Source organism: Callospermophilus lateralis, chromosome 8 (assembly GCF_048772815.1).
Source record: "Callospermophilus lateralis isolate mCalLat2 chromosome 8, mCalLat2.hap1, whole genome shotgun sequence".
Lineage (NCBI taxonomy): Eukaryota > Metazoa > Chordata > Mammalia > Rodentia > Sciuridae > Callospermophilus > Callospermophilus lateralis.
In genome coordinates this window covers 30,881,078-30,902,069 of record NC_135312.1, presented here as the reverse complement: position 1 = coordinate 30,902,069, position 20,992 = coordinate 30,881,078, and the positions used below count along the sequence as shown (strand labels likewise).

General features: G+C 34.4%; 1 protein-coding gene across 2 annotated transcripts in view; it reads right to left on the bottom strand.

The window, feature by feature from the left end:
• The window catches only part of N4bp2 (NEDD4 binding protein 2), a 53,970-nt gene that overhangs the window by 7,246 nt on the left and 25,732 nt on the right, over positions 1-20,992 (bottom strand). For both annotated transcript variants that reach the window (XM_076863870.2, XM_076863869.2), the window contains 9 exons: positions 18,134-20,502; positions 17,414-17,499; positions 16,832-16,877; positions 15,178-15,374; positions 13,797-13,915; positions 11,009-11,147; positions 6,881-7,069; positions 5,624-5,792; positions 1,069-1,192 (listed from right to left, as the gene is read on the bottom strand). In XM_076863870.2, coding sequence (XP_076719985.2) covers positions 1,069-1,192; positions 5,624-5,792; positions 6,881-7,069; positions 11,009-11,147; positions 13,797-13,915; positions 15,178-15,374; positions 16,832-16,877; positions 17,414-17,499; positions 18,134-20,502 — 3,438 coding nt within the window. The remainder of the gene's footprint in view (positions 1-1,068; positions 1,193-5,623; positions 5,793-6,880; positions 7,070-11,008; positions 11,148-13,796; positions 13,916-15,177; positions 15,375-16,831; positions 16,878-17,413; positions 17,500-18,133; positions 20,503-20,992) is intronic.

Genomic DNA, 20,992 nt, shown 5'->3' with positions numbered 1-20,992 from the left:
TATCAAAACAAAGGAGTAACCCTAACTCAATAGTCAACACAATTTAAGATTTTTTCAAAACCTCTCAAAAGCCTTTATGAATTTGGCCTTCATGAAGAAGAGTCTGCTACATGGAGGATAAGATGGGGTCTGTATTACACTGTTTTTGTGCATAAAGCATCAAAAAATCTCTGATAAAGCAGGGAAGTCTGATTCTGGCCATGCAATATTTTCAATTGTCTCATGGTAAAATTTCAAGGAACATTAGGCAATAAAACAGATCATTAATCTCAACATTTCTGGTCTAACTACTCCTTTGTAAAAATATCTGAAATGTCACTTGTTTTCATGCTCAGAAAAAAAGCTACCTTTTTCTACACTGTAGCCAAGAAACATTTTATTACATGCCATACACAAAATGGCAAAAATGAAATAAGTGGTTACCCTAACTAAAATTGGATGGGAGGCATGACTTAAGAGCATATATCCTCAGGAAATTTATCTATCAACAGATCTTTAATCTTGGACTTGGCATTTTCTGTTGTTGAATAATGGTCACAATAAAAAAGGACATTTTAATGTATGTCAGCAAAAATCATTAATGGAACTTATGAAGACATATAAATTCATATTAACTGGAGAGTTTCTGCTAAAAAGTTTCCACAGTGTCAAAGTAAACTATATTTTAGCAAAAGTCCAATTCCATTTAAAAATATTTTTTCTTTCAAAAGAATAACTTAACAGCAAAGCTTAATCTATGGTATGTATACATATAATCTAATTACATAATATATTATCAAAGGAACACAAATATATTTAATATATTCTATATTATTTTTTAGAATTTCAAAGTTATGATAAAGTTTTATCAGACAATTACTGAAAATAAATATGGCTTTTTTATTGCTGGTTTATCGCACCACATAAATGTAGCAGGGAAGTTACACCCTAGTCCAAGTATGAACCCAGGCCTAAACCATGAAGTTCAATTCAGTTAACTATTATGATAAACAGTCTGAGCATACTGTTACTGTTTACCTAACTACATATGGGCAATTGTCATGATTAATACCAGAAATCTGTACCCACCTGAAGCTATGGCTTGTGAGGTATTTAATGACAGCTGGTTTGATGCGAGCAACTCCTCCCTGGCTGTGGTTTCCTCTCCCAGTAATCACAGAAAGATAGGGCTTACCACCATTCTGTTTAAACTCTGTTACAACAGGAATTGGAACAGATAAAATCATTTCTTACATTCTCAACAGAAAACATGCCTTAACTACTCAAATGCATATGAAATTTTCATGATGATTTAGAGGCTCATTACCTCAGAAAGCCCCCAAATTAAAAATATGTTTTAAAACATACACTGCTGGGCTGGGGTTGTGGCTCAGTGGTACAGTGCTTGCCTAGCATGCATGAGGCACTGAGTTAGATTCTCAGCACCACATATAAATAAATAAAATAAAGGTCCATCAACACCAAAAAAATATATTAAAAAAAAAATACATTGCCTCACAGCAATTTCTCTACCTGAAAAACTTAAGTGGAACTTCTCCTATGGGAAAGGAGGTTTCCATGTATTACTGCAAGTTCTCTCTGAAATGATGGTGACAGCAACAATATTAATTACATCTAACAATTACTATACACAGAGGGTTGGGCATGCTTTAAATGACTTATATTTTTTTCCGAATCACAATTTTGCCAACAAATGACTGTATGACTGTGCACAAGTTACTTAGCTTCCCCTGTGTCTGTTTTCCTCATCAGGAAAATAAGATAACAGGATTACTTTATAGACTACCTCCCAGGGATAGCTATTAGCAAACTCACTAATTATACCATGAAGTGTAGTCCTACTGTTAAAGATGATTGTTAAGAAATTCTTCCTGATAGATAACAGTTAAAATACTGAATGAGCCTAAGATTTTTGAACAACTAAAGTTCCTGCTTTAGAAATGACCTTGGGAAAGCCAGTATATAAATCTTGAAGTTAATGACAGCTGTAAAAGCACAAAAAACAAAACCTGCTCATGATACAAAGTTGATTTAATGAACTCAATAAATATCTTCATTCATAAATAGCCCAAGTTTTGCTCTTAGCATAAAATACATAGAAACATAACATAGCGTTTCATCTTCTGCTCATTAAGTTGTCCTAATACACCAAGAAAACCCCATCATATGGTTTTTCAAGTTTTATCATCTCCAGAGCAATGTTAGGCTTAGGAAAAAAAGAATTTTGTATTTTATTTTTATTGATTGATTGATTGATACTGGGGATTGAACCCTGGGATGCTTTACTATTTAGTTACATTCCCATTCCTTTTTTTTTTTTTTTGAGACAGGATCTTACTAAGTTGATGATGTTCTTGCAAAATTTCTGAGGCTAACCTTAAACTTTCGATCCTCCTGCCTCAGACTCCCAAGTCACTGGGATTACAGGTATCTGCCACTGCACCTGGCTAGGCTTAGAATTTTAAAAGAACACATTGCTCTTGCATTTTTAATTCCTTATATTTGCCTAAATTTCCCATTTCTACTCTAATCCATAGCCATTATTTCAAGCAATGTTGTTAAAACTCATCTCTTTCTGGGTGCTACCTATAGTTAGGTTTCCACTTTATAAAAAGGCTTTATATTACACACCTGTAAATAAGGGAACTGTTGTTTAGGTATGTTATATCCCAAAAGTTTACTTACCAAAAACACCTTAAATCTCTTAACTGACCATAATTCACTCTCACATACTCTTCATTATTGTTCCTCTTATAGGTTAGGTCATTTATACCACCTCACCTTTCAAAGTTCACATGCTGCCCTGAAGGTATTGTCCAGTTGATTCACATGCCTCAAAGTGGGAGTTCAAAGGATATTTGCTTCATTAATTAATTAAAGTGTATGTTTAACTTCCCAAATTACAGGCTGTTCCTGCTATTTAACACTTTTGAAAAAACTCTTTAACTCACTTTTCAGCACATTCCAGACTGCTTACTATTTCAACTGCAAATATATCGATATGTATCTCAAAAAAGCACTCTTTTAAAAAATGTCACTACAAGTCAGACACACTGGTTATGTGCCAGTAGTCACAGCTACTTAGAAAGCTAAGGAGGAGGATCACTTGAACAGAGAACAAGCCTGGGCTTGATCAGAGAACAGCCTGGGCAACAGTGAGCCCCCATCTCAAAAAAACAAAAAACAAAACAGCAACATCACCATCTTACAAAATTAATAACTCCTTAATATCATCAGTTTCTAAAAATTTCTCTCCCAGTTATTTTTTAAAAATACTTTTAAGTGATTTGTTTGAATCAGGATTTATTTTTTCCACATTTTCACTGGTGTATACATGATGATGGGACTTGATGATTTGTTGCTACATTTTCCTACATGCACACAATTTAACAATATAATTTGGTCAATAAATTTCCCCAGCACTTCCTCCCACCCTCCAATCAGGATTTAAATAAGTTCACATATTACATTTGGTTGATGTGTATATGTTTGTACACATAATACACACACACACACAGTGATGCTGAGGACTGAATGGAGACTGCATGGCTAATATGTGTATATATGTACACGTATGCATACACATACACATGCATTTTGTTTTCAATACTGGGATTGAATTAGGAATGCTCTATCCTGAGCTACATCCCCTCCCTTTTTTGTTTTGAGATAGGGTGTCACTAAGTTGCTCAGGTTGCCCTCAAACTTACAATCCTTCTGCCTTGGCCTCCTGAAAAGCTAGGATTATAGGCAGATGCCACCATGCCCAACTTAGTGTTTGTTTATTTGTGGTCCTGGGGAATAAGGATTGGGCTCGGGTGGACACTGAGCTACATCCCAAGCCCTTTTATTTCTTATTTTGACACAGGGTCTCACTAAGCTGCCCAGGCTGGCCTCAAATTTGCAAACTTTCTACTTCAGCCTCCAGAGGGATAATGGGCCATGCACCAGCACTACTGGTCAGCTTGGTATATTTTTAAGTAACTTTTAATCTAAAGGTTTTTCCCTCCTTTTGTGTTTTTCTTTAAAAAATATTGAGGAAAAAATGATTCATTTATCCTAGATTTTTGACAATCTGGATTTGCTGATGCATCCCCATTCGTGTTGTTTAACATGTTCCTCTATCCCGCATAAATCTCTACAATATGTAATCAGAGCTAAAGGCTTGATCAGCTTCTGGTTGGATTTGAGGGCAAAAATACTCTGTAGGTAGTGATGTGAACTTAAGTCACAAAACACAAGGCCCAGATGTCTCTATTTTTTTTTTACAAATCTACAATTTTGACAATCCTTTTATGCTGTGACAAAAAGCAATGCAGGGCAGAGCCACGGTTTTTCCCCTGAAAACGTTTCTATTCAACAATACTACCATCTGGTGGTGATTTGCAGTAACTACAGGCTACTATAGGTCACCTCATAACAAGATGGGCTTTGGCTTCCAGAAAAAATTTGTATCTTAGCTATGAAGAGGTGTTACCATGGGCAAAGTATTTCTTTTTTCTTACAATTTTTTTAATTGAGATAAAATTCACATAACAAAATATCATTTTAAATGTATAATTCAGTGATTTTTAGTATATTTACATTTTACAACCAATCCCCCTAATTCCAGAACAGAGAACATTTATCATCTCCAAAAGAAATTCTGTGCCTATTAGCAGTCACCTCCACTCCCACTCCTTTCCAGCCCCAGACACCATGAATCTATTTTCTGTCTTTATGGATTACCTATTAAGACATTTGGATAAATGGAATCATACAATAAAATTCCATTTTATGGATCTACTACATTTTGTTTGTGTATACACACACAGAGAGATTATTCAATGATGTAAAAAGAAGGAAATGTTATCATTTTCAAATATGGATAAACCTAGAGTGCATTATATCAGTTAAAATAAGCCAAGCAGAGAAAGACAAATACTATATAATTTCACTTATATATAGAATCTGAAAAGGAAAGCCCAGGAGAAGACAGTAGTGGTAGCTAGGAGATATTGGTTAAGTGGTACAAACTTTCAATTTTAACCGTAAGTTCCAAGGAGCTTGTGTAACAATGGCAGCTATTACAAATAACACTGTATTATATACTTGAAATATGCTAGGACTAGATCACAAGTATTCTCACCACACACACACATAGAAAAAAAGTGGTAACTCCAGGAGGTATTGGGTGTACTGACTTGACAATTCTGCAAAAATCTATCACCTTATTTACTTTTATATTTTATTAAATATCAATTAAACAATTTATATCCTATAAATATCTATTGCTTAACAAATATCAACTGAACAAAAATATACAATATTACTGAAATGTCTCATTTATAAGTCACAAAAGATTCTCAGACTACACTACACCTCCCTTCAATAAAATTAGCAAATAACCAACACTGAGATATAAAGGGAAACAATGTGAATAATGGTCATTCCAATGAGAACTGTCTACAAGAAGGCTCTATGGAAGAATGACGAATATAGCTATGCTAAGCCAACAAGACACTCATATACGTGTGGCACAGATATCCCCAGCCTGCATGTTCAGTTGCTCCTGAATTTGCAAGTTATATCAAAAGACAATTTCTATTCACAATAGAAAAATGGTTCATCACCTCACTCCTACCTTCAGTTTTCTGCTGTAAAACTGTCATCAAATGTTCTATTGCTTCATCCACATGCAGCCCATGGAGGTCTAAGACATTCTGTGGCAGCAGGGAGGCATTAACTTTCTCAAAGATCTCCACAGCAGCAAGGTGGTTGGCTTCTTTCATTTTCTGCTCATGAAGACTGCCCTTTAATTGTCAACAAATCACCAAAGGATATTTCAGATATTTTCTACTTAAATGAAGACGAAACTAACATTTCCTCTGCTCTAAATAAAAGGCAGAACGATAAGCCTAAAATCTCAAATAATCCAATGGGCTAAAGTACAAGAACTGCACCAAAATTTAGGTAAATTTCTGCAGATTAATAATGTAGTTTTAAAATATTCAATCATGGTTTCTACCAAATTTTTTGAACCAAAAATCATAAAAGAAGGAAACTAAACACTAGCCATCTCATGAAAGAGCCCACTCATTCAATATTAATAACAAGGTGTGCCCTTTGATAATCTTGGTTTCAGGGTCATTTCCTCTCACCATCCCACAATTACCTTCTACAGTCATCGACAGGGCCCTGTTATCAGGGCTCACAGAGCTATGCCAGCTTGACACCTTTCTCTGCTCAACCACAAAACAGCCATTGTGGAACCACAAAATGAAAAGTAAATCCAGAGGATTTCTTAAAATACCATGCAAAATGAGCCCTGGTGGAAATTTAATTTCCCTAAAAAATATTAATGTCATTTTCTTTTTCTGACCATAAAAGTGATACATTACAGAAAGCCCAATACCCACTAATTCCACTGAGATATATTCTGCTTCCTTTCCTCCAGAAAACTTACCCATTTAGAAGTGGCACTGAATGATCGAATCTAATCTTAAAGAAAATATGGACTGTCAGAATAATACGTAATTCACACAGGCTATAAATATAAAACAACTGAGTGGCTGGGGCTCAGGGTAGTGCACTTGCCTGGCCATGTGTGAGGCACTGGGATCATTTCTCAGCACGACATATAAATAAATAAAGATTTATCAACAACTAAAAAAGTGTTTAAAAATATATAAAACAATTGAGCATTCAAAGGAGATGAAATTCACACAACCACATTTTGTTTACATGAGAATGCCTTATTGATATCATTTATATAATCTCCAAACCACGCCCCCTACCCAGTATAATACAATCACAACACAGTACAGGTGTTATCTGCTTTAAGATTATTTAGATACCATAACTGACAAAGAGATGAATTATAATCAGTTTTCTACTTTACCTGCTGGGCATAAAAGGTGGCAACATTTTTCTTCCCCATTCGGTAAGCTTCCTTAGCTTTGCTATAGCATTCCATCCTCTTCTGCTGGTGCAGGAAAGCCTCTGCCCTGTAGTCATCATACTCAGGGTACTCAAAATCCTGGAAAGATGGTTCACTTGGGGTATCTTCAGTCTCCTTCAATTTCTTTGCCTATAAGATATTACATAGTAAGTAACATTCAAAGACAGTAAAAAACACATATCTTCAGAAAACACATACAAAACTTGGGCTCTCTCATTTATCATCTTTCTTCTCAAAAAACAGATTCTACCTTTTAAGTCAGGCATTTATTGACTATCAGTAACTTTTTCATGTCATTAATGTTACCCCCTCCCCTCCTTTTTTAACCATTTTTACCTCAGGAGATGATGAAGAGTTCCCAAAAGTTATGAAATATAATTAGGTCACATACAAGCCAAAAAACAGAATATGAGATATTGAAAGAATAAAACTCATTTATCCAATGGAGGAATTCCAAGTTCATTAAAGGTAGAAATGGCATATTTCAATTTATCTTTTTAAAAATCCAACTGAGAACTGGTGGTATATCAGTAGTAGAGCACTTGCCTAACATGTACAAGGGCCCTGAGTTCAATCCCCAGCACTGCAGGGGGCGAACTGATACAATAAACTGAACAATCTTCTCTTTAAAACAGAAGAGTCAGTCGTAGTGGCCCATTCCTGTAATCCCAGCAACTAGGCAGGAGTATCAAAAGTTCAAAAGCCAGTCTCAGCAAAAAGCAAGACACTAAGCAACTCAGTGAGACTTTGTCTCTAAATAAAAAATACAAAATAGGGCTGAGAATGTGGCTCAGTGGTCCATTGCCCCTAAGTTCAATGCCTAGTAACAAAAAAACAAAACTAAAAAAAGAGCTTGAGGAGTTATCATGGCTGGTAGTTAATAAAGATTGTAACTTTGTTCATGGGGCAGTTTCAACCAGCTAATTAGATGAGGTCAGACACCAGCCACTGAGGTCAATTAGCTATTATTAGCTATTACTCAATTTCAAAGATCTTTTTAAAAAAATTATCATGTGATAATATTATCATATTAAAATTATCCTGTGATAATAATAATGTATAAAACAGACCCTTAAAGGAAAAGTCACTGTACTATAAAGATAATGAAAATTAACCATTATGTAAATTGCCTCAGTGCTCTCCACCAAAAAGGAAAATTACATTTTTAAAATAATATTGTCACATGGTGCATCCAAATATCTCTAGAATATCAAAAACCAGTGTTAATTTGGTGTTTGCAAAGAACTGCCTGCAAACAGCAATTTCGTCTCTCCTAGCTTATTATAGGGGAGGGAATTAATTAATACTACTTAAATTTACTTCCTTAAAAAGTAATAAAAGAATTCTAAGCAATAAGTGCCACACCAAGTAATTTAATAAACATTTATAGGCATTCAATACCAAAACCAAAACAAATTATAAATTTTAAATATCATAAACAGGGGCTGGGGATGTGGCTCAAGTGGTGGCGCGCTCGCCTGGCGTGCGTGCGGCCCGGGTTCGATCCTCAGCACCACATACAAACAAGGATGTTGTGTCCGCCGATAACTAAAAGATAAATATGAAAATTCGCTCTCTCTCTCCCCCACTCTCTCTTTAAAAAAAAAAAAAAAAAAAAAAAATTCTCTCTCTCCCTCTCTCTTTAAAAAAAAAAAAAAGAAAGAAAGAAATATTATCAAGAGATAAATTATAAAGTCATAAAACAATCCTTAATAACTCTGGCTTAAAATTTTTCTGTAATCTTTAATGTATAGTAACTATTGTGTAAAAATTATAATGTATTATGTAATGTACATGTATCATACTAATTCATTAAAATTTTTTTTTCACATTTCTTGTCTGTGAACAGAGTTCAGAAGCCAAGAAAGACTAGAAAACAACTGGTATAATATATACTAGTAGATGATTATATAATTTCTCCACTATTATATTTTAGCTTATTTGGATCCTAGAACTATAGAGGCTTGAAAGAATAATAACATTACCATGCTTCTAACTCATTACCAGACCTAAAATATGTAAATCAATCAATTTTTGCAACAAATACCCAACTTATTTTATGAAAAAACAACGCAAGGATGTCTCTTTTTTAAGAATATTCACAGACCCTATCTTTTTATTCACTTTTGCTAGTGCTTAAGCACAGACCAGTTTATATTAAAGTTCAAATATTCTGAGTGCCTGGCTTACCTTCCTAATAAAATCAAAGACTTCAGGGAGGCAGTTTAATAAAAATACTTTCTACAGCCTGGTGCAGTGGTGCATGCCTGTAATCCCAGCGACCTGGGAGGCTGAGACAGGAAGATGGCAAGTTCAAAGGCAGCCTCAGCAAAGTCGAGGCACTAAGCAACTTGGCGAGACCCTGTCTCTAAATAAAACACAAAATAGGGCTGGGGATGTGGCTCAGTGGTTGAGTGTCCCTGAGTTCAATCCTCAGTACCCCCCAAAAATAATACTTTCTACAGTGTTTGAAATTTGCACAGTGCCTAACACTATGGACATCATAAGTCTCTTACAGCAAGGGTCTCTTTTTACTAAACAATGCAAATCATATTTGGTTCTCTAATAAGAGATCTTTCATTGCCTATTTTCAAAGAAGAAAAAACAGTAAATGATAAAAGATACTTTCTCAGGTACTCTTTTAAAATGCAGCTGGCATTTACTTTTATATCCATTTCATACGAATGTGCTATACTATAATTTCATTAACAAGAGCCAAGTGAGATATTATTTCTTTCCTAAAAATCCACCTAATAAGTATCACTTATTCTCTTATAAGCCTGATTGATGCACTCTAATGCCAAAATCATTTCCTATGGATAACAAACCTGTACATTTTAATAAAGAAATAAGCAGTAATATTAAAATGTACAGATTTGTTATCCATAGGAAATGATTTTGGCATTAGAGTGCATCAGGCTTGTAAAAGAATCCTAAAAGATCTTTACCAGTTTTGTGACACCTACCCATATTTTGTGAGCAAGACTAATCTCCAGAATAACTTAAAGGTTAACATTTTGGTCAAGGTTTATATAATTCACACAAACTCCCTTTTCTGATTTTCCAGTTATCTCCCACTTCAAACAATACACCTCCTCCCTATCATTTCCCCCATCATCAGAATGACCCACAGTGCCTTGAATACCATTAGGACAGAGAAATAATCTTCATTTCTAGTCTGGCCTACAAGGCCGCATGATCATTCTGTACACTATCTGCATCTTATAATAAATGGCATCTATCTATCATGGTACCTTATTTTCCATATGCTCAGAGGCATCAAGGATATCATTTAGATTCTGTTCCAAGAACAGCAATAATAGGTCACATGAATAACAAAATTACCCAAGTCCAATATATCAACTATGTCATGGTGAAATATTCAAAGAAAAAAAGGAACAAGTAATTTATCCCTGAGAATTCTTAGAAATAACAATAATATAGGGCTGGAAATACAGCTCAAGGGTAGTGCTTTATTTTTTATTTTTTGATGCTAGGGATTGAATCCAAACAAGTGCTTTACCACTGAGCTATATCCCTAGCCTGGTAGAGCTCTTACCTAGCATGCCAGAAAGAAGGAAGAAAGGAAGGAAGGAAGGGAGGAAGGGAGGAAGGGAGGAAGGGCGGGGAGGAAGGGCGGGAAGGAAGGAAGGAAGGAAGGAAGAAGAAAGGAAGATAAAAAGAGCAATATGATAAAGTTATGTAAAAATGTCTACTTATATAAGATTAATATACAAAATTTTTTTATGCATTTACAGTGAACAATACAAAAATAAAATTAAGAAAATAATTCCAATGTAAAATGTGCAACAACTTTGGAAAAAGAGCAGGGTACTTTCTCAAACAGCTATGTTTCAGCCCACATATTTACACTCTAGATCCATAAAACCCCACTGCTATTCAATTTTGGGGGTGCACATGGAATTCTAAACCAAATATGCTATTGGTCATTAAATTTCCCATAGTCAATGGTGAGAAATAATCCTTAAAATTATTATGCTTAATGAACAAATCTTAATTTATATATAATTATCTACCATTATAGTGAAAAAGTAAGTAATGGTATACCTTTTTCTCTTTAGTCTTCTGTGCAGTATGAGAAGTGACATTCTCATTTTGGTGAACAAACTCTTGAGCTACAACTGTTTTTACAGGATCTCCTTCGAGAACACAGTTTAAAAACTGCACTGTGTGTTCTAACGAATAGCTGTAGAAAGTTTAAGTACAAATACAATGTCAATATTAAAAATAAGATACGTGGAGACATTAGCATAAGCAATCATCAAGTATTTTGTAAGAAATAAATTTTCAACCCTGAAACAAAATGTTTATTGTGTATTTCAAAGAATCAAGAATGATCTGCAGGAAGCTGATCAGGAACAGGCTCACAAAAACTAACTTTAAAATTCTTAAAAAATTTCCAAAAGGTAACATTGGAGGAAGGGAGGGATGGAGAAAGGTTGATCAATGGGTACTAAGTTACAGTTAGATAACAGCAAGATGTTCTAATGTATTATTATATAGAAGGGTGATTATATTATCTATATTATCTACATCTATATAACATTAAACCACATTGGATACCCTCATGTTCTAATATCTAAAAAATTAATTCCAAAGAAAATTATAAATTATTTCACACTACTCATTATTTCAGACTATTTATGCCTCTCATTTCTTCCATTGGCCAGATAATGAAGTGCTGACATATCTGAATATTTTTGAAATGTGACAGGCAGTTATCTAAAATAGTATGTATTAGTACTATTCAATTTATCATAGATGACTTGTGAAGGGAAGCCATTTGGGACTTGCAATTTCGCTTTAATCCTCTCATGATGCTGCCTTAGAAAAGCTCAACACAGAGGGGTTTCTAGGGGCTGAATGCTACTAACAACTATCCAATCTTTTTGAGCCCTTAAAATCACCTACCAGCTGGACATGGTGGTCCACACCTGTAATCCCAGAGGCTTGGGAGGCTGAGATAGGAGGATCATAATAAGACCCTATCTCAAAATTTAAAAAGCTGGGAATGTAGCTCATGGTAGAGCACTCCTGGGTTCAATCCCAAGGATCACAAAAACAAATAAAAAATCATCTGCCCACTCATGGGGCTGGAAGTTAGTCCCCACCACTGGTATTGTTTTGAGGGTTATGGCCCTAGAAGATTATACTTCATTCATAAGTATAGATTGTAAGATTATAGTTCAAGTATAGAAGTAACTTAGCCCACCTACCCTCCTTATCATAATGAAGCTGAAGCTACTGTTTGCTAAAAGAATCAGCTGTTGGCAGATAACCACCCACTCCAAGAGCCTGACTAACCAATCACTCTGACCATCCCTAGAAAGGACTCATGGAACCCCCTCACCTTGCCTGGGGAACACAACTCTGAATTGTTTCACCTCAAATCCTCTGGCCCCTGCCCCAACAGAAGAGAGCTACCAGATGCCAGCAACACCTCCCTATCCCGGAACCTTCAGAGATCTTAATGCATAATTTTAAGAAAACAGTAGATTGGTAGTAAAAATAAATTTAAAAATTATGGATTGAAATAATATTATTTAAAAACTAATTTAAATGACTTACTTAGAACTTTGCATACTCAACAGAATAACATTCTTTTCAAAAGTACTCTATAAAATATTTATAAAAAGTGATCATGTATTAAACCACAAAGAAAATCTCAAATTCCAAAAAATAGAACTCTTTTTGGCCATTTTCTTTCTTATTTATTTATCTATGCATGCAGTACTAGGGGTTGAACCTTAGGGCCCTCTACAGCTAAATTATATCCCCAGCCCTTTTTATTTTTAGTCAGGGTCTGGCTAAATTGCTGAGGCTGGCCTCAAACTTGGATCCTCTTGCCTTAGCCACCTGAGTCGATGTGTTTACAGGTGTCTACCATCATGCCTGGCAAGAAAAAAATTTTAAAAGGGTCAACCTTACTAGTAATTAGGAAAACAGAGAGAGAGAGAGAGAGAGAGAGAGAGAGAGAGAGAGAGAGAGAGATATAGAGAGAGAGAGAGAATAAAGAGAGAATTTTAATATTTATTTTTTAGTTTTCGGCAGACACAACATCTTTGTTTGTATGTGGTGCTGAGGATCGAACCCAGGCTGCATGCATGCCAGGCAAGCGTGCTACCGCTTGAGCCACATCCCCAGCCCAGGAAAATAAAATTTCAACAATAATGAAATATCTTTTTTCCTATCAGATTGGCAGAAACTTAAAGTTCCTAATATCCAGGGAGGTTATACTCTCTGTAAATATAATTAATACAGCCAGTCTTTATTAAAGGAAATTAGCATTAGCTATAAAATTTTTCAATGACACACACTATAAAGCAGCAATTTCAATTTTAGGAATTATCCTACAATAGCATTCACCCATGTACACAAAGATGTATGTTCAGGGATGCTCACTGTAACATGGTTAGAATATTCTTACAGAATTTTCTTACCACAAACAGAGGTATATTTAAATAATTATGGCACTTTGGATTAATCTGCAGGCTTGAACAAGAAAAGAGCAGATCACAAGGACAGAAAAATAAACACTAGCAAAACTACAAAATCAGTACATAAAATACAATCTCTTATTTAAGTGAAGTACACACACACACACACACACACACACACACACGAAAGCAAATAGGCACATATCATTAGCACATATGTAAGAAAAACATTGAAGAATATGAATTCCCAGGAACTGTTAGCCTTCTACATTATATACATTGCATTTAAATTTGTTTATATATTATTTTTTAATGAGAAAAAATTTAAAAAAAAGATTATTTGGCATATGCTTTCAGTGACATTAGAGTAGAAACTAGATACTCCTTCTAGCACTCACTTGTGATCCTTGAAAATGTCCACCAGAAAATTTTGGTTGATGGCTGGAAATATCTTAAAGAGCTGCTTCTCCTTTAGTTTAGTGGCACAATCTTTTTCAAACATAAATGTTTCCCTTTTCTAAAACAAAAACATAAAAATCACCTTTTAAGATGAAATTTATAACACAAGCAATGCTAACCAAAAGAATAATTATTTTGTTGCAAAAAAAACTAAGAATTTACAAGCAATCACAGAATTTCTTCACTGATTAACAGTTGAAGTTAGTAGTGTATCATTGCACTATTTATTTATATCCCATTTTTAGAAAGTATTTGAAACCCAAAGGACTTAAAATCAGCATATTACAGGGACACAGCCACATCAATGTTTGTAGCAGCACAATTCACAATAGCTAAACTGTAGAGTCAACCTAGATGCCCTTCAGTAGATGAATGGATTAAAAAAATGTGGCATATATTCCATATTATGTATATAATGGAATTTTCTCAGCAATAAAAGAGAATAAAATCATGGCATTTGCAGGTAAATGGATGGTGTTGCAGAAGATAATGCTAAGTGTAGTTAGCCAACCCCCAAAAACCAAATGCTGAATGTTTTCTCTGAGATAAGGAGGCTGACTCATAGTAGGGTAGGGAGGGGGAGCATGGGAGAAATAGAACTCTAGATAGGGCAGAGGGGTGGGAGAGAAAAGGAAGGAGCAGGGGGTTAGCAAGGGTGGTGGAATGTGATGAACATCATTATCCAAAGTAACTGTATGAAGACACAAATTGGTGTCAACATACTTTATATACAACCAGAGATATGAAAAATTGTGCTGTATATGTGTAATAAGAATCGTAATGCATTCCACTGTCATTTATTTTTTAAAAAAATCAATAAAAAAGACATTATATCATCTGATGATGCAAAAAAAAAGAAAGTATTTGAAGTTGCTCATAAATATATAACTACATATATAATCACACAGATGTGTATGGGTGTATAAATATGTACACACACACTCATATATACATATCCAATACATTCAATCATATTAATAAAAGAATATATATATATATATATATATATACAGTCATGCACCACATAACACCATTTCAGTCAATGACAGACCACACATACCATGGTGTACCACAGCCTAAGTGTGTAGCCTACACTCTTTTGGCTCAAGCAAATACACTCTATGATGTTCACTGAACATATTGCCTAATGTCACATTTCTAAGATCATTATCCCTGTTGTTAATTGATATATGACTATATATAAATAAATAAAAGGTTAAGCATGGGGTCCAGTCTAGGAAACAGAATTAAATGAAAATCACAAACAAGCACAATTGACTGAGTCAGAAACAATAGCTTAGTATTTGTACTAACTCATACCAAATCATGTTTTTCCTGTAAGGCAATTTCTTCCGACATTATTTCTCTGAGTGATACTTTTTTAGTTTGAGTATTCCAATGATCCAACAAGGGGAGCATTTCGGGTGCTGCTAAAGTCTTCAGCAATTTTTTGCCTGTTCTCTGAGATGATTTTTGTTCAGGATTATCAAGACCAATATGTCCAACCAGGGAAGAATCTACAAGAGCAATATAAGTACTGTCAAATCTTCAACAATTAATGTACAAAATCCAACAGAGGTCAAGGAAATGTGCTACTGTTTTACTTTTCAGCTTTTAAATATATAATAGCTCTGAAATTTCAAAATACATCTAAACATAATTGCAAACAAGAAATAAAATGTGTAAGTGTAGGAATATTTCAAATGAGAGCATTGATCTGAATAAAACTATTAATCAACTTAGCATATAATGGTGATATGTATTTAGGACACTAATAAATAGAGGAAGTTGCAGCCAATGAATTGAGCAACTGAACCCATTGGTCAGTTCTTCCCAGCTACTGCAAGGACTGAGAGGATCAATATTTTGGCAAATCTGTAACTCACTGGGGGCACACAATAAATATTGAGCTAATGATATTCAAAATAAAGAACTGAACATTCTAAGAAGTTCACAGTAACAGAATTTAATGTGTAAAATTTCAGCATCTCTACAGACACATGCTGACATATTGCTTTGTTTTCCCAGGGAGAGAAGAAACAGCAAACACTGGCATTCCCACAACCACCATACACTCCAGGCTCTTCTACCCCTCATACCACTCTAACTGTGGAAACTATGATGTGAGCATAGGTCTGAATCCCAACCTAGAGCTCTATGCCTTGGTCACAGCTGGGAGTGGACAAAAGAGATGCCTGGAGGATTTCATGAACAAAGAAGTACCCTTATCAACACTCTTCTACCCCTCAGCAGAAATCAATAAAGACAATGCTGCCTTAAAGGAATCATCTGTAATCAAGTATTCAAGCTGGTAGGATGTTCCAAAAAGGAGGCTGGCCTTTGGGCTCTAATATTTTAACATCAGTAAAAACTTTGAATAACCATGTAATTATTCAACAATGCTCTCAGATATTATATTTTACTGTTCTCAAACCAAAATACTTTTCATTCATGCAGAGCAAAACCTAATAGGAACACTTTGACTATATTTATTAGAGCATACTTTAGGTGTTTCACAGCACTCATGATAAAGATATAGTATAGAAGTTTTATTCTCCTTTTTTATTTTATATCAAGTTTCAATGTTAAAGCTCAGCAAGGTAGGGTATGCCTGTAATTCCATAGGCTGGAGAAGCTGAGGTAGGGGGATCACAAATTCAAGGTCATCAAGGCCCTAAACCACTCACTTAGACCCTATCTCAAAGTATCAAAATAAAAGATTCTAGGGATATAGCTCAGTGGTAAACCACCCCTGGGTTAAATCCCCAGTACAAAAAAAGAAAAGAAAGGAAGGAAGAAAGAGATTAAATATTAAATACTTTTAAAGAACTTTCATTTACAAATCAAAATTTGAGTAACATATTTTTGGAAGGATATTTAGAATGAGTTCACACACACACACACACACACACACACACACACACACGTTACAACATTAAGACAAGAACATCAAAAATAAAAATACATGCTTTACCTTGAATAACCTTGCCACAAGATACTTCCTCTTGTCTTTGTCGCTCCTAAAAACGAATGCAGAGCAGGGGATTAACAAAGGAGTGCACTGGTGACCAAGCTCACAGGCTATATTATTTTTCTCTAAAAATCATTTATTTTTATATAATTGTAAATTGTTCTTACTAACTGTAAGGAAAACAATAAAACTAGATAAATGAAAGTATAAATATGGCTATATTTACATACTGTTCCACTTACAGAGCTCTTACGTTGCATTTTCTAAAAAAAAATGTTTTTGAAATTTAATCAATTCACATTGCAGTGTTTTAGGGAATAAAAACCTCACTGTTTATTTTTTTTCTTTAAAAAAAAAAATCAACAATCACATTGAGCTCCATTGCTAATTATATAATCGGCCAGTCTGGAAATAGCTCAAATACTGAAAAGAGAAAAACAATCAGTAATCTGTTAACTGGTAAAAGTTCATTCTCTCAAAGTCAAAATTCAATAAAACTTTTATATAGTATGGTAGATTTTATTGAAAACAAAGGTAACAAAATAAGACACAAAAGGAGTTCTTCATATAAAGAAGCCTACCAACCATTACAGATTCTTTCCATTTCTCATGAATCACTTTCGCCAGATTCAGATCTATATGAACCACACAATCCTCAACTGTTAGAGACCCTTGTAAAGGGGAGAAAAAGAAAAGAAAATACATTCATTACTCATTATATATTTGCAAAATATGTACTCAACTATCATATGCATTATAAAGCTGATTTGTATTATTAATTAGTAACTTATGCTCATCTATTTACTTAGCCTCTTGGAATATTTTTCTGTTGTCATTGTTTTCACACTTCTTAATTGGTACAATTATACAAAGTTTCATAAAGAATCTAAGTTATTCACTTTCCTTAGTTTCAATACATGTAATTGATTCATTTCCATTAGTTCAGATTTTTCAGTAAGTGTGTTCTAAAGGATTAATTCTTGCTTTAAATGTATCTGGAATAGCACCAGAAGACTCAAAGAAGTTCATTTGTGTAAGTGTGAGATTAATACCACAGTAAATATTCAATTCACACATGGGATGGATACAAACTACAATATAAATGTTCTCTACTTCTTCAAATCTCTTTTTATTAAATCCTCTAAGAAACATGCTGAGCAAAAATTAAGGCACTATGCGCAGTCAGACACCATAAATTACTTTTACTTTTCAGTTAGCATATGAAATAGTTTTGCAATTAAATAGAACCTCTGTATTTCTTTCACACAAAGACAAAATAATATAGGTAACTTAGTTTTTCCTTACCTGAATCAACACCAACTGGGCCAAATAATTCATTGAGCTGAAAAGCCAGTTCTGGGGGTAATGCCAATTCCAGACAGTCTATGGTCAGAGATTTGGCCATCCCTGGCATGGGATTCAATATCTCAGTTTTATCTTCTTCATTAACTCCAACTGACAAGCTATTTCCCGCCATTAGAATTTTCTCCATTTCCTGTTCATCTACATTCATAAAATCTTCAGAGTTCACAAATTTCACATAATCTTTTGGAAGATTTTCATTTTTCTTTATTTCCAAAGAGTCAGTAAAGTAAACTTCTTCATTTAATTCAAGATTTGAAGTACTTGATACAGAGTTTAAAATATCTGATAAATTTAAAGAAGAACGCATACTATCTTCAGTCTCTGCCGCTACTAGACTGTTCTTTATTTCACTCACATCTTTAGGGGTAGTGGATTTTAGAATAACTGGAAGAGACTGCTTGAAGCTACATAAACCTGATAGTTCTACCTGGCTGTTAGGAAGTATTTCACTATTACTCTTCAGATCTACAGCAGCATTAGGAAATACATTTGTTATTGATCCAAGCTTTTCAGGAGTTATGGCTCTTATTTCTGCCTGCTCTGAGTTTAACTTTTCAGCATTATAGCTAGATTGTGAATTAATATTACCGATACAGATTCCAGGACTAATTTCTGGCACAAAAGAATTAGAATCCTCTACTGTTTCTCTTTGGCTAATAATTTCCTTCAAATTCAATCCCATAGAAAATGGTCCAACTTGTGATTCATCATATGATTTTTGGAAATTGTCTAATTCAGTATCCTCACATAATTTAGTTTCAGAATCCAACAGAAGACTTGTGGCCCAAATAATATCTTTATTACACCTTTCATATAAATCTTTTAAGGCTTCTAATGAAAAAGATCCAAACAGCTTACAAAGGATGTTAAGATTTTCAGATTCATCAGCACTGGTAAGTTCACTTTCTTCAACGTACGTGCTTTTATCATACATTACCCTATATGGAATTGTCTCTTGAACATTTGACTTTGTGTTAATATTGAAAGATTTTGGTTTAAATCCATCTAATCTTCCTATTAAAACTTTGATAGAATCTGAAACACTGATTTTATTCTTTTCTATTTTCCATAAGAGAGCAAAATCCTGTGGTTCAGTCTGAGTACATGTGCCTACTTCTATTCCGGGGACTCCTCTAGGTATTTCCCCTGGAAATTCAGCTAGAATTTGTGGCCCTACCACTCCAGTAATGGTTGCTGTATTACTAGTGAAAGTTAGAGGCAATGTGTGCTGCCCATGAATCATTTTACCTAGATAAGTTTGATTCTCCTGGGTCATTTCACTGGGAATCATGTCAGCACTTTGTAGAGTGGAGCTCCCCAACAATTTTAGTTCTTTAGGGCATGTGCCCCAACAGTCTTGTGTTGTATATAAGGATATTTCATTCATATTATCATTAGTTCCAAATTCTAGGTTGGGTTCACTTAAACCAGCCTTTGGCATTTTTGATCTATGCTCTCTCTGAGTTAAAGAATCAGATGAAGGCCAGTCACCCACAATATTAAATGAGTTTTTTTCAGGATTTTTATAAGTATCATATTTACAGCTATTGAGAAATTCTGAAGAATCATCACACTGTGACTTCCTGTCATCATCTACACTTTCATATGGAGATCCTTGTTGTTGGATATGATCTGTAATCATGGACACACTATTATCTGATACTTTGCGTGACTGAGGGCGACTATACTTTTTGTCGCTTTGTATAGATGAAGCTTTTTCAGATTTTCGGTTCCTTTTTGTTCTCTGACCAATAGTCTTATCAACTGGCCAATCACCAACAAAATTCGATAGCTCATGTCTTGGAAACTTTTCTGAAGGTGATTTGCTTTTTTGTTTCCCAAAGGCTTTTTTCTTTACTGTTGTTCTTTCTTCTAATATTTCACCAGGTGAAGATTTTTCATTTTGAAGTGGTACAGTATTTGCCAGATCGCAGTCTTGATTATTTTCACCAGAACAAATACTTGATGATACTCTATCTGCATCAGTTTTAATACACTGTTTTTCAGATGTCATTTCTACTTGCTCTTCTTTTTCTCTCTTGTCTGCTACTTGAACTTTGCTTCCAGAGTCTGAAAGATAGATGTGTGCAGCTTCCTGAATGAACTGACTCTGAGTGTTATGATGTATACCACTTATTTCTTTCCTTCCTTTGCTTATATCTGCATGGGGGAGATATGTAATATTCTCAGGCAACACCGTTTCTTTGGTCACTTCAGGATTCTTTTCTTCAATTAATTCTAGATGCTTCAGTGATGAGGATAAAACATTTTCTTCTTTTTCAGAGGTAATACCTTCATTGTCTCTTGGGCTGTAAGATGTTTTTTAAAAGTATTATAAGGAAGTTTCTTAGTGTTGGCATTAATACCATGATTTAAGAAGTATTTGACTGAAAGACAGAGCACTTACCACTTATTCTAAAAAATTCTAAAAATAAACTACATTAAAATTATAAAAGCCATGCTAGGGATATAGTTCAGTGATGAAGTGCTTGCCTAACATACAGCAATTCCTGCATTTAATCCCCTGTGTAACACCAAAAAAAAATTTTTTTTTCTTTAAAACAAAAGCTAATGTTGATCTTCCCTAATATACTATGAACTCATTCATTTGTTGTAGCCTCAAACACTTAGCTAGCATGAGGCCTAACACATCTGAAGCAAATTCTTTGAACTGAATAATAAACACGAGATTTTTCAGTAAAGGTATTCATTATGCACTAAATATTAATATTAAAGTCAAGGATGTAAATTTGTTCCCAGGAGAGCATACCACCTCCCCAGCTTCTTTCAAACCTATTT